General features: G+C 37.7%; 2 protein-coding genes and 2 pseudogenes across 3 annotated transcripts; 3 read left to right on the forward strand and 1 right to left on the reverse strand.

Annotated features, from left to right (window-relative positions):
* On the forward strand, window positions 1–6140 carry LOC149380304 (rust resistance kinase Lr10-like). The gene is made up of 5 exons (XM_089604122.1): window positions 1–499; window positions 4285–4470; window positions 4595–4613; window positions 4694–4740; window positions 4901–6140. The coding sequence occupies exons 1-5, from the start codon at window positions 1–3 to the stop codon at window positions 6016–6018; spliced, it is 1869 nt and encodes a 622-aa protein (XP_089460248.1). The 3' UTR covers window positions 6019–6140.
* A 2312-nt stretch (window positions 6141–8452) lies between these two features.
* On the reverse strand, window positions 8453–10739 carry LOC149380305 (rust resistance kinase Lr10 pseudogene; annotated as a pseudogene). The gene is made up of 2 exons (XR_016294250.1): window positions 10064–10739; window positions 8453–9861 (listed from the first exon to the last, which is right to left on the reverse strand). The product of XR_016294250.1 is annotated as a rust resistance kinase Lr10 pseudogene (transcript).
* Window positions 10740–11371: 632 nt separating this feature from the next.
* LOC149380306 (uncharacterized) lies at window positions 11372–11827 on the forward strand. The gene has a single exon (XM_089604124.1). It carries the CDS (start codon window positions 11372–11374, stop codon window positions 11825–11827), a length of 456 nt encoding a protein of 151 aa, XP_089460250.1.
* Window positions 11828–12370: 543 nt separating this feature from the next.
* LOC149380307 (rust resistance kinase Lr10 pseudogene) lies at window positions 12371–13447 on the forward strand (annotated as a pseudogene).
* The last annotated feature ends 4672 nt before the right edge of the window (window positions 13448–18119 follow it).

An 18119-nucleotide genomic window follows, 5' to 3' on the forward strand; every position in this document is an offset into this window, starting at 1 on the left:
ATGGAAACCGGAGTAAAACCACTGTTATTGGTTCTGCTTTTATCTCTACTCATGTCCCTCGCAACAAGCTTCCATGTACCGCTGCTCTTCTTCGGCCAACGTTGTTCTCCTTCTTCTTGCGGAAGCATTACCAACATATCTCATCCTCTCCGACTCAAAAGCGAACCCAAAATCTGTGGCGATCCACGGTACGAGCTTTCCTGCGAGAACAACTCTACTGTGCTTTACTTGGGTACCGTAAGACACTACGTTGAGGCAATCAATTACAACAATTACACGATCCGAATCGTGGCCGCGGATTATCAGAAAGATAATTGCTCATCTTTCCCTCGCTACCCCTCCGATTGGACCAGCGACTACTTAAACTTCCCATGGCGTAAGAATGTGTCTTATATGACGTTTTGGGACACAGTCGAAATCGCAGTGACTGTGGTGTTTTTGAAATGCAAAAAGCGAATGAATTCCTCTCTTTATACAGAGATAGTAGCATCTTGCAGAAATACTAGTGATACATATTATTATATATATATAAAGAAGAACGCATATTTACTGTTCACCCAGTCACAAATTCCTGTTACGCCATCTTCTAAAATTACGAAAATACCCTTTAATGATATCATAATTACAAAATTGCCACTGTAAACAAACAAAAATTAAAAAACATTTTAAAACTTTCAAAATTACACGTCAGTCAAAGAATATTCCAGATGACAATTGTCTACAGTGACCGAGCTTATTTACACTGAAGTTTAAAAGTTAAACCCTTTAAACATTGCAAAATTAAATAAATAAATAAAAACTACAAATAGATGCTCTTTGATCTCCCGACTCTCGAGATTTCCAGAATAGTCTCGAGAGGTTTGATGAGTCCATTGAGATCATGTATACTCGAGATCTCCAGAACAATCGCAAAATGATGAATTGAGTTCGATAAAGTCCTATATATACATAGTATAGGTTTAACAATACATCACCTTCAATGAATAAAAAAAAACTAATAACCGTTACACACCAGCATCTTTCATCTTCCTCTGTTCTTCATATTTCATCTTCCTCTGTTCTTCATATATGTGAACACAATTAACGATTCTTTTTTTTTTCCCGGTTGTTTAGTTCAAAAACAGGAACGATTCAAACACAAAAGTATTTGCAGCATGGCTTTGACATAGCCAAAATCAATAAAAGAAATTTGATGTGAAGGATAGAAAAGGAGTGAAAGAAAACAAAAGAACGTTCTAATCTTATCTCTTTAAAGATGTCTCAATACCATCACATCTCTCCTGATTATTTATGCAAATATAAAAACTATTGTCAATATACAATCATACAACCAATATAGTTATTTGTTAACTCTGATAAAGTATTTAGAAATGGCATATTCTTATTGTCCACTCCCAGATAGAAAATATTTAGAACTATATCATATACAAATAAATAATAATACAACTAAGATATCCTGGCGATTTTTTTAAAATAAAGTTTCATGTTCTTTTTCTTTCCCAAAACTCTCATTTTAATGTAATAGGGGAAAGAATTATGAATCTGAATGATAAACCAAAAAAAAAAACAACTACTGAATGAAAAGTGAACTCGGATGAGAGAGAGAGAGATCCCTAACTGATCAAGATTGAAAAAAAAATAATAAATTACATACTTTCTTTTGAATAGAAACAAATCAAATATTTATAGCATTAATATAGTTGAAAAACTAAGAAATTGTAAGATATTGAATATCGACATTAATTAAACCCAACAATCGGTGAGAGAGAGAGAGAGAGAAGAGATAGAGAGAGAGACTACGGAGAAAAAGGCAGAGTTTTTTTTTTTTTTTTTTTTTTGAGTAAAGAGGAAGAGAGATAGAAATAAACGATTTAGGTTGGGTCAATTGTGTTTGTTACTTTGTTTGCACTCTTAAATCTCAGACATTTGTGTGCCGTAGGATAGTTTTTATCGAACGGTTATAAATATAAATTGTAAGATGGTGAGGATTGTCGTTTTATCTAACAACTAAAAGGAAGCTGTCATTTTTTTTAGTTTCAGGAATGGACTGATATTTTGGACCTGGACCGAATATAATCAGAAGATTTTGAACCTAAAGCTAATTATGTCTAAATATAAATGGGAATGGAGATATGAACGGATAGAGAAATAATTATTTCTATATTAAAATTCAGTGCATAAAATATTAAAGAAGGAATATATTAACTTAGTTTTTGAAAAATGATATATTTTTATTAATTATTTTAAACACTTTCAAATTAACTATAACAAGGAATAAATTAATTCTCATATTTTACATAAATACAGTTCATTATAAATATCATATTATATATCTATTATCAATTTGTATATATCTGCTATGTTTGTTATAGTGTAAAAGAGTTGTAAAATTTATATTAAATATTTAATTGGTGCTCTAAATAATCATTTTCATACAATATAATATGTTTATTTTTAATTTAAGTGGTGAAAAATTTATGATTTATGTTATCGGCCCGACGAGGTCCGACGGCTCGATCGACATTTCGGGCGGCCGGGCAAGCTCACTCGGCCATTGGCCGAGTGAAACCCTACTTCCAGCCCACACTCGGCCGGCCCATCAACTCACTCGGCCGATGGCCGAGTGAGCCTTCTCTCGGCCCAAGCCCATCACTCGGCCAATGGCCGAGTGAACTTCTCCATATGTTCACTCGGCCAATGGCCGAACGAGATCCACCATGCTCACTCGGCCCATGGCCGAATGAGGCCTCAGACGTCCCAGCGTGTTCGCCCAGCCGAGGGCCGAATGAAGTCTCCAGCCGGCCCACCATGCTCACTCGGCCAATGGCCGAGTGAGGCCCCAGGCGGCCCAGCGCGCTCGATCGGCCGAAGGCCGAATGAAGACCCCTGCCGGCCCAACAGCTCACTCGGTCAACCGCCGAGTGAGTCTTCTCTCGGCCCAGACTCTTCACTCGGCCAATGGCCGAGTAAAGCTCACCCGGCGTCCATTCCTTCACTCGGCTATTGGCCGAGTGAATCTCCCTCGACGGCCATCATCTCACTCGGCCATCGGCCGGCCCAGCCTCACTCGGCCGATGGCCGGCTCAGCCTCACTCGGCCATTGGCCGAGTGAATCTCCCTCGGCGGCCATCATCTCACTCGGCCGATGGCCGGCTCAGTCTCACTCGGCCAAGGGACCCTCAACACGTCCCTTGGTCGCCTATAAATAGAGGAGTCCATTCTCTAGTCCAGGTAATCCGAATTTGAGTACTGAAACGCTGTCGAACTCGTACCTCGCTCGTTTCTCTCAAGTTTCGACCTCTAAACACTAAACCCTCTACAAACCACCTCAATCCTACTAATGTTGAGCGTCGGAGAGGTAAACAGAGGCAACCCCTCTGTTTCCCCTTTGTAGTTCACACTTTTCTGTTCACGTTTCAGGTGCTTGGACGAAATAGAGGTCATCTACAGCTAAGGGACGGCTTGGGATACCAAGCCCGACACGCTCGAGTCGAGACGAGACCACTTGGTCCGGCCTTGGGTCTAACCGTCTGCGACTCCTAAATCGTTGTCCGAAAAACTGCGACAACAATTTATTATTTTTTCGAATGGATAAACTTTGATTTTCTTAAGCATACAAAATTACATTTTCAAAATTTATTATTTTATCAATTTATTATTTATGATGTGAGCAGGTTTGGGCTTACGTCATGAGAATTGTGTTTAAATGGGCTTCGAAATTATTAAATTATTAATATATTATAATAGAGAGAGAGAGAGAGACGGAGAGTAATTATATTTAAAATTTTAGTTATTAGAATTTATTTATTTGTATGATTGTAATTTTAAGTACATACAAAGTAAATATATATATATATATATATATATATATATATATATATATATATATATATATATATATATATATATATATGTTTGCAATGTTGCACATACAAGTTCATCACAATTGTATGAATTATATACTCATTACCAAATTCTATAAATATGTAAATATGCAGTTATATTATCTCATATATAAATAAATTTGGTCTGAATATACACATAATATATATTATTCCTAAAAATGTTACTTAAACAGAGTTTTAGCATTTATATTGCGTAATACAAACCGCTTTTGTTTTACTCAGATTATATCTATTAATTAAATGCTCATGGATGTAATCTAAATATAACTTAAACATATTATGTTATATCATTGTTTTGTATATTTTGTTGATATTTTTTACTATATATTAATTATTGCAAAAATACATAAAGCATCCCCGCACGTTTTTCCGCAGCAACGCGCGGGGTATAGGGCTTGTTACTATTATATTGTTGATGGCGAGTTACTACAAGCTTCGGATTTGTCGATCTCGTGCGAGATTGAGCAAAAGGCTCTGTTATCTCCTAATGTATTGACCAATAAGAATGCTTTGGATATTCGCACTCAGCTTTCTCTTGGCTTTGAGCTTTCATGGGTTCCGATAGGCTGCTACATCAAAGAATCTAATGCCATTGAATGCAGTTATTTCTTAAGTAAGATAATCTTGTTTTCTTGAATTCAAATTTAAATTTAACATACATACGCAAACATTTTCTTCTAATCTCTTAGTTACCAGTCTGATGATCATGTCTGATCTAACGCAGATTTACTCAGTCAGATTACCGTTGGATTTCGTAAGTACTGTTTCTTGCGTTATAATTTTCTTAGCGTACTCCTCTTCATTGATATATTAAGTAATCTAATACGCTTCCTCTGTCATTTTACATTCTTACAGTTTCCGTGGACGTTGTACTCTTCATAGGTAAATTCGGGAAAACTGCATTACTAATACTAATTATGTATTGAGTCATCCAATCATCTAAAATTTTCATTATATTGTAAAATAATACTTTTACCTTTTTAATGATGCAGTAGCACTTTGTATCCTAAAATTCCTATGTGGAACTCCAATTGTGATCGCGTTTCTGGTCTACAAATGGCGCCGGCGACACCTATCAGTATATAACTCCATCGAAGAGTTCCTTGGAGGCAACAACAACCTCGTGCCCATAAGATACTCCTACTCCGACATCAAGAAGATGACTCAAAATTTCAAGACCAAACTGGGACAAGGAGGCTATGGCTCAGTATTCAAAGGAAAGCTCCGCAGCCACCGTCTCGTAGCTGTCAAGATTCTCAGCAAGTCATCCAAAACCAACGGACGAGATTTTATCAACGAAGTTGCCACGATCGGAAGGATTCATCACGTCAATGTCGTACGCCTCATCGGTTACTGCATCGAAGGCTCAAACCACGCTTTAGTCTACGACTTCATGCCTAACGGCTCTCTAGATAGCTATATTTTCTCTAAACCCGGAAATGAAAGATCTTTGACTCGCACGGAGTTATATAAGATATCGCTGGGAGTGGCTCGTGGTATCGAATATCTACACCGAGGGTGTTGCATGCAGATCTTGCATTTCGATATCAAACCTCACAACATCCTTCTCGACGAGGATTTCACTCCAAAGGTTTCTGATTTCGGGTTGGCGAGATTATGCCCTTTGGAGAACAACTTTGTGTCTATGACGGCCGTGAGAGGAACGTTAGGGTACATAGCACCCGAACTGTTTTACAAAAACATCGGTGGAGTTTCTTATAAAGCCGATGTGTATAGCTTCGGTATGTTGTTGATGGAGATGGCGAGTCAGAGGAAGAATGTGAATGCGATTGCCGAGAATTCAAGCCAAATATATTATCCTTCTTGGGTGTATGAGCAATTGAGCAGAGGAAAGAACGCAGTGCCTATGGATCATGATATATCTGAAGAGGACTCGGACAGGATAAAGAAGATGATTACAGTGGTTTTATGGTGCATACAGCTGAATCCTAGCGATCGTCCTTCGATGGGAAGAGTCATAGAAATGCTTGAATCAGAGAATGATGACCTTCCGTTTCCGCCGAAGCCTTCTTATTGTCCGCAACAAGATAATTTTGTAGTGCGAGATCTCGACAGTCCATCATCAAGTGATAAAACCACTCTTGCATTATAAGAAATATTGATGTATGATGTGTTTTTTTCCTTCTATTCCGAAGATGGATATTGTATGATATCTATCTCTGTGTTTTTCCTCTCTTTCTCCTTAAATTGGAAGATGAATTGGTGTGTTGTGTCTCTGTTTTTGTTCTTTTCCTCTCATCTTCTTAATATTATTTAATTTTGTGCGAGATTTGTGTAAGTGGTTTTTAAAAAACCAGCCAGTAAATGATCTGGTCAACAACTGCTCCTCCCGTTAAAGGCAAGTATTCAATATTTGAATTCGATGAAACGGCAAAAATTTGGTAGCCCGGCCAGCACAAGATATACAACGGTAATTAAAAACACCATTCTCTGATTTTGTGGAACATTTGAAAAAACTTGAGCTGTCTACTTTATGATTTACATAATAAAATGGCGAGTTTGAGAATCCGTGGTTTTTCAAAACTAGGCTCACTAGACAATTATTGGGGTCGTAAACATCGATCTGTCTAGACTTGTAATTAATTTTGGTTACAAAGAATATTACCGACTCTGGATACAATATGTTAACCGTATGATTCCCGTTGCAAGACAGCTCGAACAAGAACCGCGAGTCCGAAGGAGAATCGGATCGGCGGACCATTTTCACAGCATCTTGATTCTTTGCATTTGTTTTCACCAAGAACCTGAACGAACAAGAAGCCATAAAGAAGACAAATCGATTCTACTGCATCTCTAGTCAAGAGATCTTGGAACCATTCAATGGGCACGGAATTTTCGATGATACCAAGAAAGCAAGAACCTTCACGCGGAGCTGGGAATGCTCTGTCCAATGTCCCAGAATCTAATTTCCCTGAAAATACATTTTATATAAATTTCTTTATTCAACAATGTGAAAAGAAATAATGGCGATTATGAGGTTAGATAAATAATTAAAGCAGGACATACTTGATGGAATACATTTGCTTGCATTCATTTGAGAAGTAAGACTATCAAAAGTCATCGAGCCCCTTTACTCTTACTAGATTTGCTGTTAGTGTGACGCTGAATTGTCATCCTAAGAGCCATTATGTCCTCTTCTTCTTCCACCTGATTAGGTTGCATCGAGATCTGAGACTCCTATCCGCAAATTTTTGATGCACAGGAAGATTGATTCGAATACCTCGTCGTAGCTCTTCGGAGCTTCCTGTGTGGAACACAAGAAACTTTGACCGGTGAGACAAAAAGTTCAGAAGAGATCGTTTGGTTCATGTCCAGTATAGATTGACAATTCCGTTTTCGTGTTGCTCATCACTTGCATTGACGATTCAGAGAGGAAATCGTTCCGAAAGAACACCGGTGTTCCCGTTCTCCGGAGGCTGATAATATTTTCTCAGGCCGCCGAGGAAAACAAAAAAAAAAATAGACAAGTTTTCCAGTATATATTAGTTGACTAAAATCTGAAATAATAAGAAACGACAACTCAATGAAAAATAAATATAAAAGCAAACGACAATTTAAAACATCATTTGATGCAAAAACGACAAACGACAAGTTACAAACGACATCAAAATCAAAGGAAAAACGATATCACGATAAGCATCAAAGGAAAAGAAAAACGACATCAAAGGCAAACGACAAATGGAAATCGCATAAGCGACAAACAACAAGACAAAAAACGACGACGACAAAAAAATAACTTCAACAGCAAAGAAAAACGACATCATAGATAAACGACACCAAAGGAAAACAATTAAAACTGAAACGACATCAATGGCAAACAACAAATTAAAAACGACAGTTAGGACAAACGACAAGATAAAAAAACAACACCGATGACAAACGACCTTAAAAAATTTTGTGAAGAAAAAAAAATAATCAACGTTTGGATATTTATGATTTAGTATTTTTAGTTGAATACATTAGGTTTTAATTAAAATAAAATATTAACAGCTATTATACCTTCCGAAGTTGTTCGTCTTCTTCATGTGGAAGCATTGTCAGCATAACCTATCTTCTGCGACTCAAAAGCAACCAAAAACATCATAGCGATCCAATGTACGAGCTTTCTTGCGAGAATATTGACCTATATTGTTTTACTCTGGTACCATTAGATTCAATGTCGAGGCAATAAATTACAATAATTACACGATCAAAATTGTTTATCGGTTACTTCAGCATCTAGCAGGACTATCGGCATTTGAAATCTCTCTCAACGACAAGTACTGTGATGGTATAAAACGCAAAAAAAAAAAACAAAAAAAAAAACAAAAAAAGAGTGAATTCCTATGGTTATACAGATCCTTATTGCAACAACCATCATTAATTCAATCCCATCATCCTTATGGTTTCGATGCCCAGTGGAAACATCATAGTTCTAAAGGCAACAGAAGGTTTGTGCTCGTTAACCTTTGATGAACGCTTTAATCCATGGTATTTAGAACGAAAAAAAATTTGTAACCCTTTGGTTTGTGCTCGTTAACCTTTGGTTTCAATGAACGATTGGTTATTCAGGTTGGTTTTTCTAAACGATTCAGATCGACATAAATAACATAACAGTAATGTTGACTTTTGAGAAATAGTTCGGACTTTGGAGCCCAAAAACATATAGGGAAGCTAAAAGGAAATTCTTGGAACTCCAAGCTGAATAACCAAGCTAACTCTGTTTGAGTTAGTCAACCTGTCCCATTGTTTCACAATATACAAGGATATTAAATTTCACAAAAACTAGATTAAACCATTACAGATCATTTGCACATAAAACAAACTAATTATTCTAATTCAGCAATGGCTTCTAATTCTAAATTCATGATTCGCCTTTTAGGCTTGTTGTCAACGGTATTTTTTGTTGAACCGGCAGCAACGAAAGGGTTGGGTGGCGTGCTCAACAAGGCATCTCCTCCTTGAAGCATATGAACCACAGTTTTCATGGAAGGACGGTTTGCCGGGTCCCATTGAATGCACCACAGCCCCACGATCGCCAATCTCTTCGCGATCGCACAATCTTCCTCTTCTCCAATGCCGATACGAAAATCGTCTCCTTCTTCTAGAAGATTGTAGATCCATTCCGGATAGTAAATCTGAGTCTTGTCGTTCTCGTCGCTGGTCCTCCTTCCTCCGACCATCTCGAGCAACACCATTCCAAAACTGTAAATATCAGATTTGTACGAAACGTTCCCAAAGTTTCTCGAGAAAACCTCGGGAGCGATGTAGCCCATCGTCCCTCGAGCCGTGCTCATCGACACCAGACTCTGATCCTTGGAGCAAAGCTTTGCGAGACCGAAATCGGAGATTTTTGGAGTGAAGTTTTGGTCGAGAAGTACATTGTGAGGCTTGATGTCGAAGTGAAGGATTCGTTGGTCGCAACCTTGGTGGAGATACTCGACCCCTTTTGCGATTCCCATTGAAATGTCTTGGAGTTTTTTCCAGCCGAGAAAGCGTTCGGCGTCCGGAGAAGATATGAAGTGTTGGAGCGAGCCGTTGGGCAAGAACTCGTACACGAGAGCTCTTCTAGATCCATCGGCACAAAATCCGACCAAGCGAACCACATTGACATGGTGGATTTGACCGATCGTACCCACTTCGTTTATGAACTCTTCACCGTCGCCTTTAGAGGTGTTTAGCACTTTCACGGCCACGAAAAAGGAATCCGAGAGTTTTCCTTTAAACACCGTTCCATATGCTCCTTCGCCGAGCTTTTCCTTGAACTGCTCTGTGATCAGCTTAATATCATTGTATGAATATCTGCTGGGCTTTTGACCTTCGTAGTCATTCAGAAATCTCTCCATTTTGCGTTGAATCTCTCTTGCATTTCTGTCAGAGTTATAAACCCGAAATGCTACAACTAGCACTGCTAAGAGAGTAGCAACGCCGATAGCTGCAACGATAGCCTCCCAAGCTGTCAAATTTGTAGACACAACAATAAATATATTTTTTTCTTTTCTCATATAATTAAGATTTTTTTTTTCTTTGCATAGCACATAAAAGAAAAATTAACTAATTATAGATATCTTTGTAAAGACAAACACAATAGGCATGCTTGTAATAACATAAAAATCAAAAGCAGAGTATTAGATTGTAATATGGGAAAGTAGTCTTACCTTTCACTTTATTAGGGATATAACAGTGGGTCTGTACTTTGGTGGAATTGCCCTTCAGTAAACAAATCCTTCTGTTGGCTTCACAATGACCACAGGTTGGTTCAAGCCAATTTAAACGAAGATTGTTTTTGTCATTATAGCTTGATATATCATAGTACGTAGTCGTAGGCATAGGTGTGTTATACATCCTTGTACAATTTAGGGGCAAATAGTAAATCACTCCATCGGATCGAACGCCAAGAATTTGGTAGCCCGGGCCAGAAAGACAATATTTATAACCGGAATCCTCTGATGTTGATGAACAATTGAAAAAACTATAGTCTCGTGTTTTACGATTTACATAATAAAATGGCGAGTTCGAGAATCCGTGGATTTTTAGAAGTTGGCCCTCTAGACAGTTGTTGGGGTCGTAAACATCGATCTCTCTAGACTTGTAATTAATTTTGCTTACAAAAAAGTTAACCGACTGTGGAAGCTCGATAACCGTGTGAGTGCCGTTGCAGGACAGCTCGAATCCCGGGAATCCGCAGCGATCATTACTTCCCTTGATTCCGAAGGGAAATCGGATCGGCGGACCATTTTCACCGCATCTTGATCCTTTGCACTTGTTTTCACCGGCTACAACTTCGAAGATGAACAATACCAAGAACGCCAAGAGCTTGTACGACCAACTCATGATAACTGGTTTTGTGTCAACGCAACTAAGTTGCAAAATAAGTTGCACATGGTGAGATGACTTTGAAATATTCAAAGTCAATATCCTTAACAACTCTTACATTACTGAGTCTATTTTCTCAAATATTTATACATTATCAGTCTAAGTAATTACATTTATCATTTAACATTTCGTTTGTTTGACTGGTCAATTCCGACAAAGTGAGTTTGAACCTACAACCTCGTATTGGAAGGGAGTGTGACTAAAAATCACTGCCTTTCATAATTTGTAGCTCGAAAACTTTAAGTCGCCAATTTATTATTATTAGTAACTAATTTTTGTCTCAATAAAAACGTCAACTAGTCAAAACTAGTTTTTCAATATATCGACCCCAAAACTCAATACCTACATAGTGAAAACGGATTGATAATAACAATCTTTTCAAACTAAAAGATATCATAATATCTCTATATTTGAAAACCACAAGTTATTGACCACAAGTTGATACTTGGTCCGCATATACCTTATTTAGAAGAAGAAGAAGAAGAAAAAAAACAGGAAAGCTTAAGAATGAAAACACTGTTATGGTTGATCATGTTTTTTTGTCGACTATCGACGCTCGCAACAACCAGTGCACCGTTCCATGGCCAACGATGTCCGTCTTCTTCTTGCGGAAGCTTCGCAAACATAACTCATCCTCTTGTGAGAATAACATGATCTCTACTGCGTTGTACATTGGAAGTATAAGACACTATGTGCAGGCCATAAATTACAGAATAGTGGATGCTGATTATCAGAAAGATAACTGTTCTTCTTTCCCTCGTTACCCGTCTGATTGGACCAGCAACTACATCGCAGCGAGTGTGATGGTTTTAAAATGCGAAACAAGAGTGAATTCCTCTCTTTATATAGAATTCGCTTCTTATTGCAAACACCATGATTCTAGTAACTCTTATTTTTATTTGGTTGATGCCAAATCAATGAGAGCTTCGGATATGGAAATGCAATGCAGTACAGAGCAGAAAGCTCTGCTGTCATCTGATTGGTTGATCGACAAGAACGCTTCGGATTTTCGCAAACAGATTGTGCTTGGCTTTGAGCTTACCTAGGTTCTGCGTGGCTGCAACACTGGAGACTCCAACAAGATTTGATGTAGTCCTTCAATGTGTAAGATATTCTCGTTAAATTAATTCCATTTCGCCTTACACTATTCTCTTTTACTTAACGGCGTGACATTCGTGTTTCTTGTATCACGCAGATCTCGTTAGTCAAATTTTCGATGTTAGTAAGTACTTGTCTTTTAAATGAAATCCTGTGTTTATCTTGAAAAGTCAAATAAAATATGCTCTACTTTAATTTTTCGATCTAACAGTGATACTTTTCCCTTTCTATCTTTCACAGTTGCCAATGTAGTAGAGCACATCATAGCTCTTACCTTCCCTCCGGTCATTTCTATTCTTATATTCCTTTCTATTGAACTCATCGGCGGATATAAAATGTAAGTAGATCATTAATTATTTCTTGTATCGTCGAATGCTCTAAAATTGGCTTAATACATCGTCAAATAATGCAGATTATCCTTTATGCTACCTGTTATTGAATTCGGATGTGGAACTCCAGTTGTGATCGCATTTTTGGTATACAAATGGCGTCGGCGACATCTATCGATGTACAACTCCATCGAAGAGTTCCTCGGAAGCCAAAACAACCTCGTGCCCATAAGATATTCCTACTCCGATATCAAGAAGATGACTCTGAATTTCAAGACCAAACTGGGACAAGGAGGCTATGGCTCGGTTTTCAAAGGAAAGCTTCGCAGTCACCGTCTTGTGGCCATCAAGATTCTCAGCAAGTCAACCAAAACCAAGGGACAAGATTTCATCAACGAAGTTACAACAATCGGAAGGATTCATCACGTCAATGTTGTGCGGCTCGTCGGTTACTGCATCGAGGGCTCAAACCACGCTTTAGTCTACGACTTCATGCCTAACGGCTCGCTCGATAGCTATATTTTCTCTAAACCCAGAAACAAAAGATCATTAACTTGCACGGAGTTATTTGAGATCTCGCTGGGAGTGGCTCGCGGTATCGAATATCTACACCGAGGGTGTTGCATGCAGATCTTGCATTTCGATATCAAACCTCACAACATCCTTCTCGATGAGGATTTCACTCCAAAGGTTTCCGATTTCGGGTTGGCGAGACTATGCCCTGTGGAGAACAACTTTGTCTCTTTGACCGCCGCGAGAGGAACATTAGGATACATAGCTCCCGAACTGTTTTACAAAAATATCGGGGGAGTGTCTTACAAAGCCGATGTTTACAGCTTCGGTATGTTGGTGATGGAAATGGCGAGTCAGAGGAAGAATTTAAATACAATTGCCGAGAATTCAAGCCAAGTATACTATCCTTCTTGGGTGTATGAGCAATTGAGTAGAGGAAAGAACGCGGTACCAACGGAGGATGATATATCTGAAGAGGATTTGGAGATGATTAAGAAGATTATTAAAGTGGCTTTATGGTGCATACAGCTGAATCCCGGCGATCGGCCATCGATGGGAAGAGTCATTGAAATGCTTGAATCTGAGGATGAAGATCTGCCATTTCCGCCGAAGGCTTCTTTTTGTCCGCAAGAAGATAGTTTTGTATCGCAAGATCCTGAAGGTTTTTCTCTTTATTCTGATGATGAATACCTTGTGATTTACATAAGTACTAATGTCTTCTTATGATATCGTGAAATCACTGTCACGATATCATAAGTACTAATGTCATGATATGTTTTTCTCTTTATTCTGATGATGAATACCTTGTGATTTACTTTCTCTCTAATTTTGGAAGATGAATAAGTGTTGAAAGAAAGAGAGAATCGGAGAAGAGAGAGAGTGTTCCGAGACTTTGAATATTTCTTATATTTGATATGAACTTTGTATCACCTATTTATACATATGGTGGATACAAGAGAGAGTGTAATAAATACATGTAATAATTCTATCTAGGAAATAGAAAGTAATAAATGTTACACAGAAAATAAGACATAGAAACTAGATGACAAATAAATGTAACACATTTTCCCATGTGATATGAGTTCCAAGGAGTGAGGACTTCCGAGGCACGCTTGTCAGAAGGAAGGCACGCTTTGTCAGGAGAAAGGGCGAACTGGCGAGCTGACGAAGTGGCGAGCTGGCGAAGTGGCGAGCTGGCGAACTGACGAGCTCGATTTCAACAATAAGTGTTTTGTGTCTCTGTTTTCATTTTCTGATCTTCTACTTCTTATAATTCAAGATTAGGTGAGATGTTATAAAAGGTGGGCGTTTGGAATTAATTATGCACCTTAACATATTTTTTTCTCCAAAGGGCCCGGAATGTTATGGTCTAAAACAGTATCGGAATTCTGGCGAAATCAAACTGGAAACTCTTGATTCCCGTTAATTCCTGTACTGCTCAATAAATAATTATAAATAGAACTAAAATACACCCTAAAAATAAACCGTGAGCATACCTGAATTCCATGTTTCATGAATAGTTCCAAAACAGATTTCAATACCGATTTGGGGCCGAAAAATAATAATATTCCGATTAAGGGGATTTTGAATAAACCTACACTCCTCCGAACAATTGGCATTATTCTATTTATATTTATAAAAAAAAATTAGCTACGTAAGCCGCCTAAACTGTAGGAATTGTAAATTAGCCAACATTTTGTAAATTCTTTGTAAATAGCTAAATTGCATACGTGGCATCCTATTAACTGCTTATTTTTACATTTTTTTTCCTTTGTTGATTTCGGCCATGTGTTTAAATTGGGCAGTTTTTTTTTTTAAAAAAATTGAATCAAATTTTTAAACCGATTAGGAAGTTTTTAACGTGAGAATTTGAATTTTCCAGCAGATTTTGAATCTTTCAACCGCTTGTTTCTAGTTGATTTGTTTTCTAATTTCGGAAATTAACAATAAATAACAATAAGATAATATTTTCCATTTATTGGAAATCTGTTATTTATTTTCGGAATATTTCTTGATCCTTTTTTTGGCTGCCATTTTACATTCAAATTGATTTCCTTTTCAGTGTCCTTTCTCAATCCCAGAATTTTAGAACCTCCAAAATAATCCCATAATTTTTTTCAGTTTATTTACACGAACATACTGTAAATATGTTTGTATTTACAATGCATTTACAAATGAAACAATTGGTTTTTACTGTATTAACTGTAAATCAACATCGTTTTTACACAAGTATACTGTAAATATGCTTGTTTTTACCATTCATTTACTATGAAACAATTGGTTTTTACTGTATTAACTATAAATCAACGTCGTTTTTACACAATTGATTCTAAATAATTTCTCTCACGTAGTCTTGTATACTGTGACCGAGACTGAACCCGCCGGTACTTAGGTGCGATTTTTACGCGCGCAAGTACACGTGTTGCTCAAGTAATATAGTGAATTAAGTACGAATATCGATCCCACGAGGAAAAAGCTTAATTAGCAAACAAATCAACCAGCACGAATTGAACTAAAGAAGAGATGGAAAGATGTCACAAATTATTGACAAGTTCTAACGCAAATAAATAGCAAAACACTCAAATAACAGTTGTAAGCAGAAAGAGAGGCTAAGGACCAAGGCTTCATGGGTTTATTCAACGGTTTGGATACATGAATTTCACGCACAATCAATAATCAAATCACTATTCTTTGCTAATCGTACTCACAGAATAATATTGCTGAATCTCTCTCGAGCATCTAACAACCTATGTCAAAATTAGGAAAATTTTATCTCGATCTCAATTCCTAACAAAAACATGCATTAATATCAAGAGTATTCACACGAATCTATGACAACCTAACTATCTCTAGCCTAGGCATGCATCATATAGTAATTCAAACCAAAACACTAACAACCTAATATTTCTCAAGCATCAAGTTGAAGTACAAAATCATGAACAATGTAGCTAATCTTGATCAAGCATTAAAACATATTTGAATTAAGCAAAGCAGTAGAGAATGGAAATTGAACTTCAATATGTTAAATCATATCCATAACCGAATCCTAAACCCGATACGCCATAGTCCTCAACGGAATTAGTTCATAGCGTAGCGAGAAAACAAAAAGAGAATGAGAAAATAGGAATAAGAAATCATAATTAAAAACTAAATTGTGAATTAAAATACGGGAGTTCAAGAGTAAAGGAGAAGAATAAAACTGTAATTGGCGCGAATTGATGAAGAACGGCTCTCCTCTTTTTCTCTATCTTTCCCAAGCACTAATTGAAAACAGTAAAAAAAATCCTAAGATCCTTCAACAAGAGATTGAGAGGTGTATTTATAGGCCTATGTCGAAATCTTTGGGTTTCTCTTAATTTTCGGAGCTGACTGGGTAATAAAACTTGATCCAACAGCTCAGATTGACTTAAAAACCGCGTTTCCTCTTTTGGTTTCGGCGCACCTCGCGGCCCGTGGTACGAGAGTCGCGCCGGGAGGTTAACATTTTTGGGACGTCGTGTTCCTTGCTTGACGCTCGGAGATTTTCGGCGCTTCAATTCATTGACCTCGTGGCGCGCGGTATGAGGGTCGCGGCGCGAAGTAGACACTTCCACATCATCGCCGAACGCGCTAGACGCTCAGAGATGACTCGGGATGAATCTCCAGACCTCGTAGCGCGCGGTATGAGGGTCGCTGCACGAGGTTTCCCTATTTTCTTGACTCCTTCTTCGTTTTTGACTCGTTTTCGATCCCGAATGCTTCGATTTGTACATATTTGCCCAGAGTATCTTAGAAATCCCATCTTGACCTGAAAGCCTTCAAAACACACGAAAAACCTCAAAACTACTCAAAAACAAGCTCGGATTTAGTCGGGGTGATAGAAGTTTTCTACGTTCGACACACACCTATCATACTTTATGTACTTCTTTCTTCCATTTGGTGCTTTGGTGCTTCGGTACAATGAGTTTCACGCATGCAAAGAAAATCACAACATGTTAATCAGTAAATAACAAAAGTTTTGCAGTCATGTTATAACTTAAGACAAAATTGAGAAAAAATTTCAAGACCCAAAAAATTTCCAGATTATTTCATACCCATACGGTAACAACATTTACAAAACCATTTAAATCTTCCATCGAAACTCATTTTCAGACCCACTTCCTGAAATAAATAAAGACTCAAATTTATTTCCGATGAAAAAAAAATTCTCAAACCACCAAATTTTTTTACATAACATTATTGCATGTACGTAAATCGTTAAGGCTTATCTTGTTTCTGAGCCGTCGGGTTAGAAATCCGCCTTCGTTCTTCAATCGGCGCCGATTTTATTTTTTGAATTTGAATCCCCTTAGGGTTTTCGTTAGAGAGGTTTTTTTTTGCTGCGTGAAGATTTGATTTTGGTTAGATGGTTGATATCCCGTGTTAATTGTATCCCTCAATTTGCGCGATGTAGTTATGGCCAATTAATTTTATTTTCTTTTTAATTAATGGGCTGAATATTTTGGGCGGGATTTGGCTGGATTCTAACATTTCCCCTGGAATATTTATTTTCTATAAAACCAAAACGTTTCGGAATGTTACAATTCTATTAAAAAAAGGTATATGTACTAATAAAAAAACAAAAAAAAAACAACTATATTGCTTGGAGAAAAAGGCATTTAAAATCTCATCAAGCTTGTTCTTGTCCCGACCACGGAGGGGTTTTTCTACAAATTATGGGACAAGAGGCATTTAATCTGAGCCAACCATCAATGCAATCCGAATGGAAGCAATGTTTACACTCGGGTATGGTTTTTAGTGTTTCCTTGGACCGATACTCCGACAAACATATTGCGCAAACATTGTCTTCGGGCTTGGGAATCCATCGGCTCTCTCCCAAAACTATCTTTGGATAAGACTCAAGTGTTGGGCCATCGAGGCCCAAAACAAGTGTTGGTGGTTGTAGGGCCACGGACTAGCTAAGGCCCACGGTTGACCTCCGTGGACTAGCAAGCGATTTGACTCGCCCGCAAACAAAACAAAGCATCCCTAAGAAGCACAACACCGTTGGTACTCCGACTCCCATCGCCACTGCATCTCGGGCGGATCGAGGGATTCTTGGGCCCACAATGAAAATTCTACAGTTTACTTTGAGTTTCCATAAACTTATAATTCTTGTACTAAATAAATAACACTACTCATTATAATAGTATGCGAAAATATTTATTGATGAATTTGTTAAATTTGGAGCATATAAATTTAGAATTTTTTAAGCCATGAGCAAGTAAGTGAGACTTTATTACGTTAGGTTTAGTTATACTAGGAAAAAGTCAACCAAAAGAAAAGCCAATGATGAAACGATAAATTTATAACGTTGGTTTTGTTCAACGGTTCTATACTTTACATCAATAATTATAGGTCCTTAGTACTCTGTTGAACG

Source organism: Urtica dioica, chromosome 12 (genome assembly GCF_054948205.1).
Source record: "Urtica dioica subsp. dioica isolate 48M chromosome 12, U.dioica_male_clone48M_v1_H2, whole genome shotgun sequence".
Taxonomy (NCBI): domain Eukaryota; kingdom Viridiplantae; phylum Streptophyta; class Magnoliopsida; order Rosales; family Urticaceae; genus Urtica; species Urtica dioica.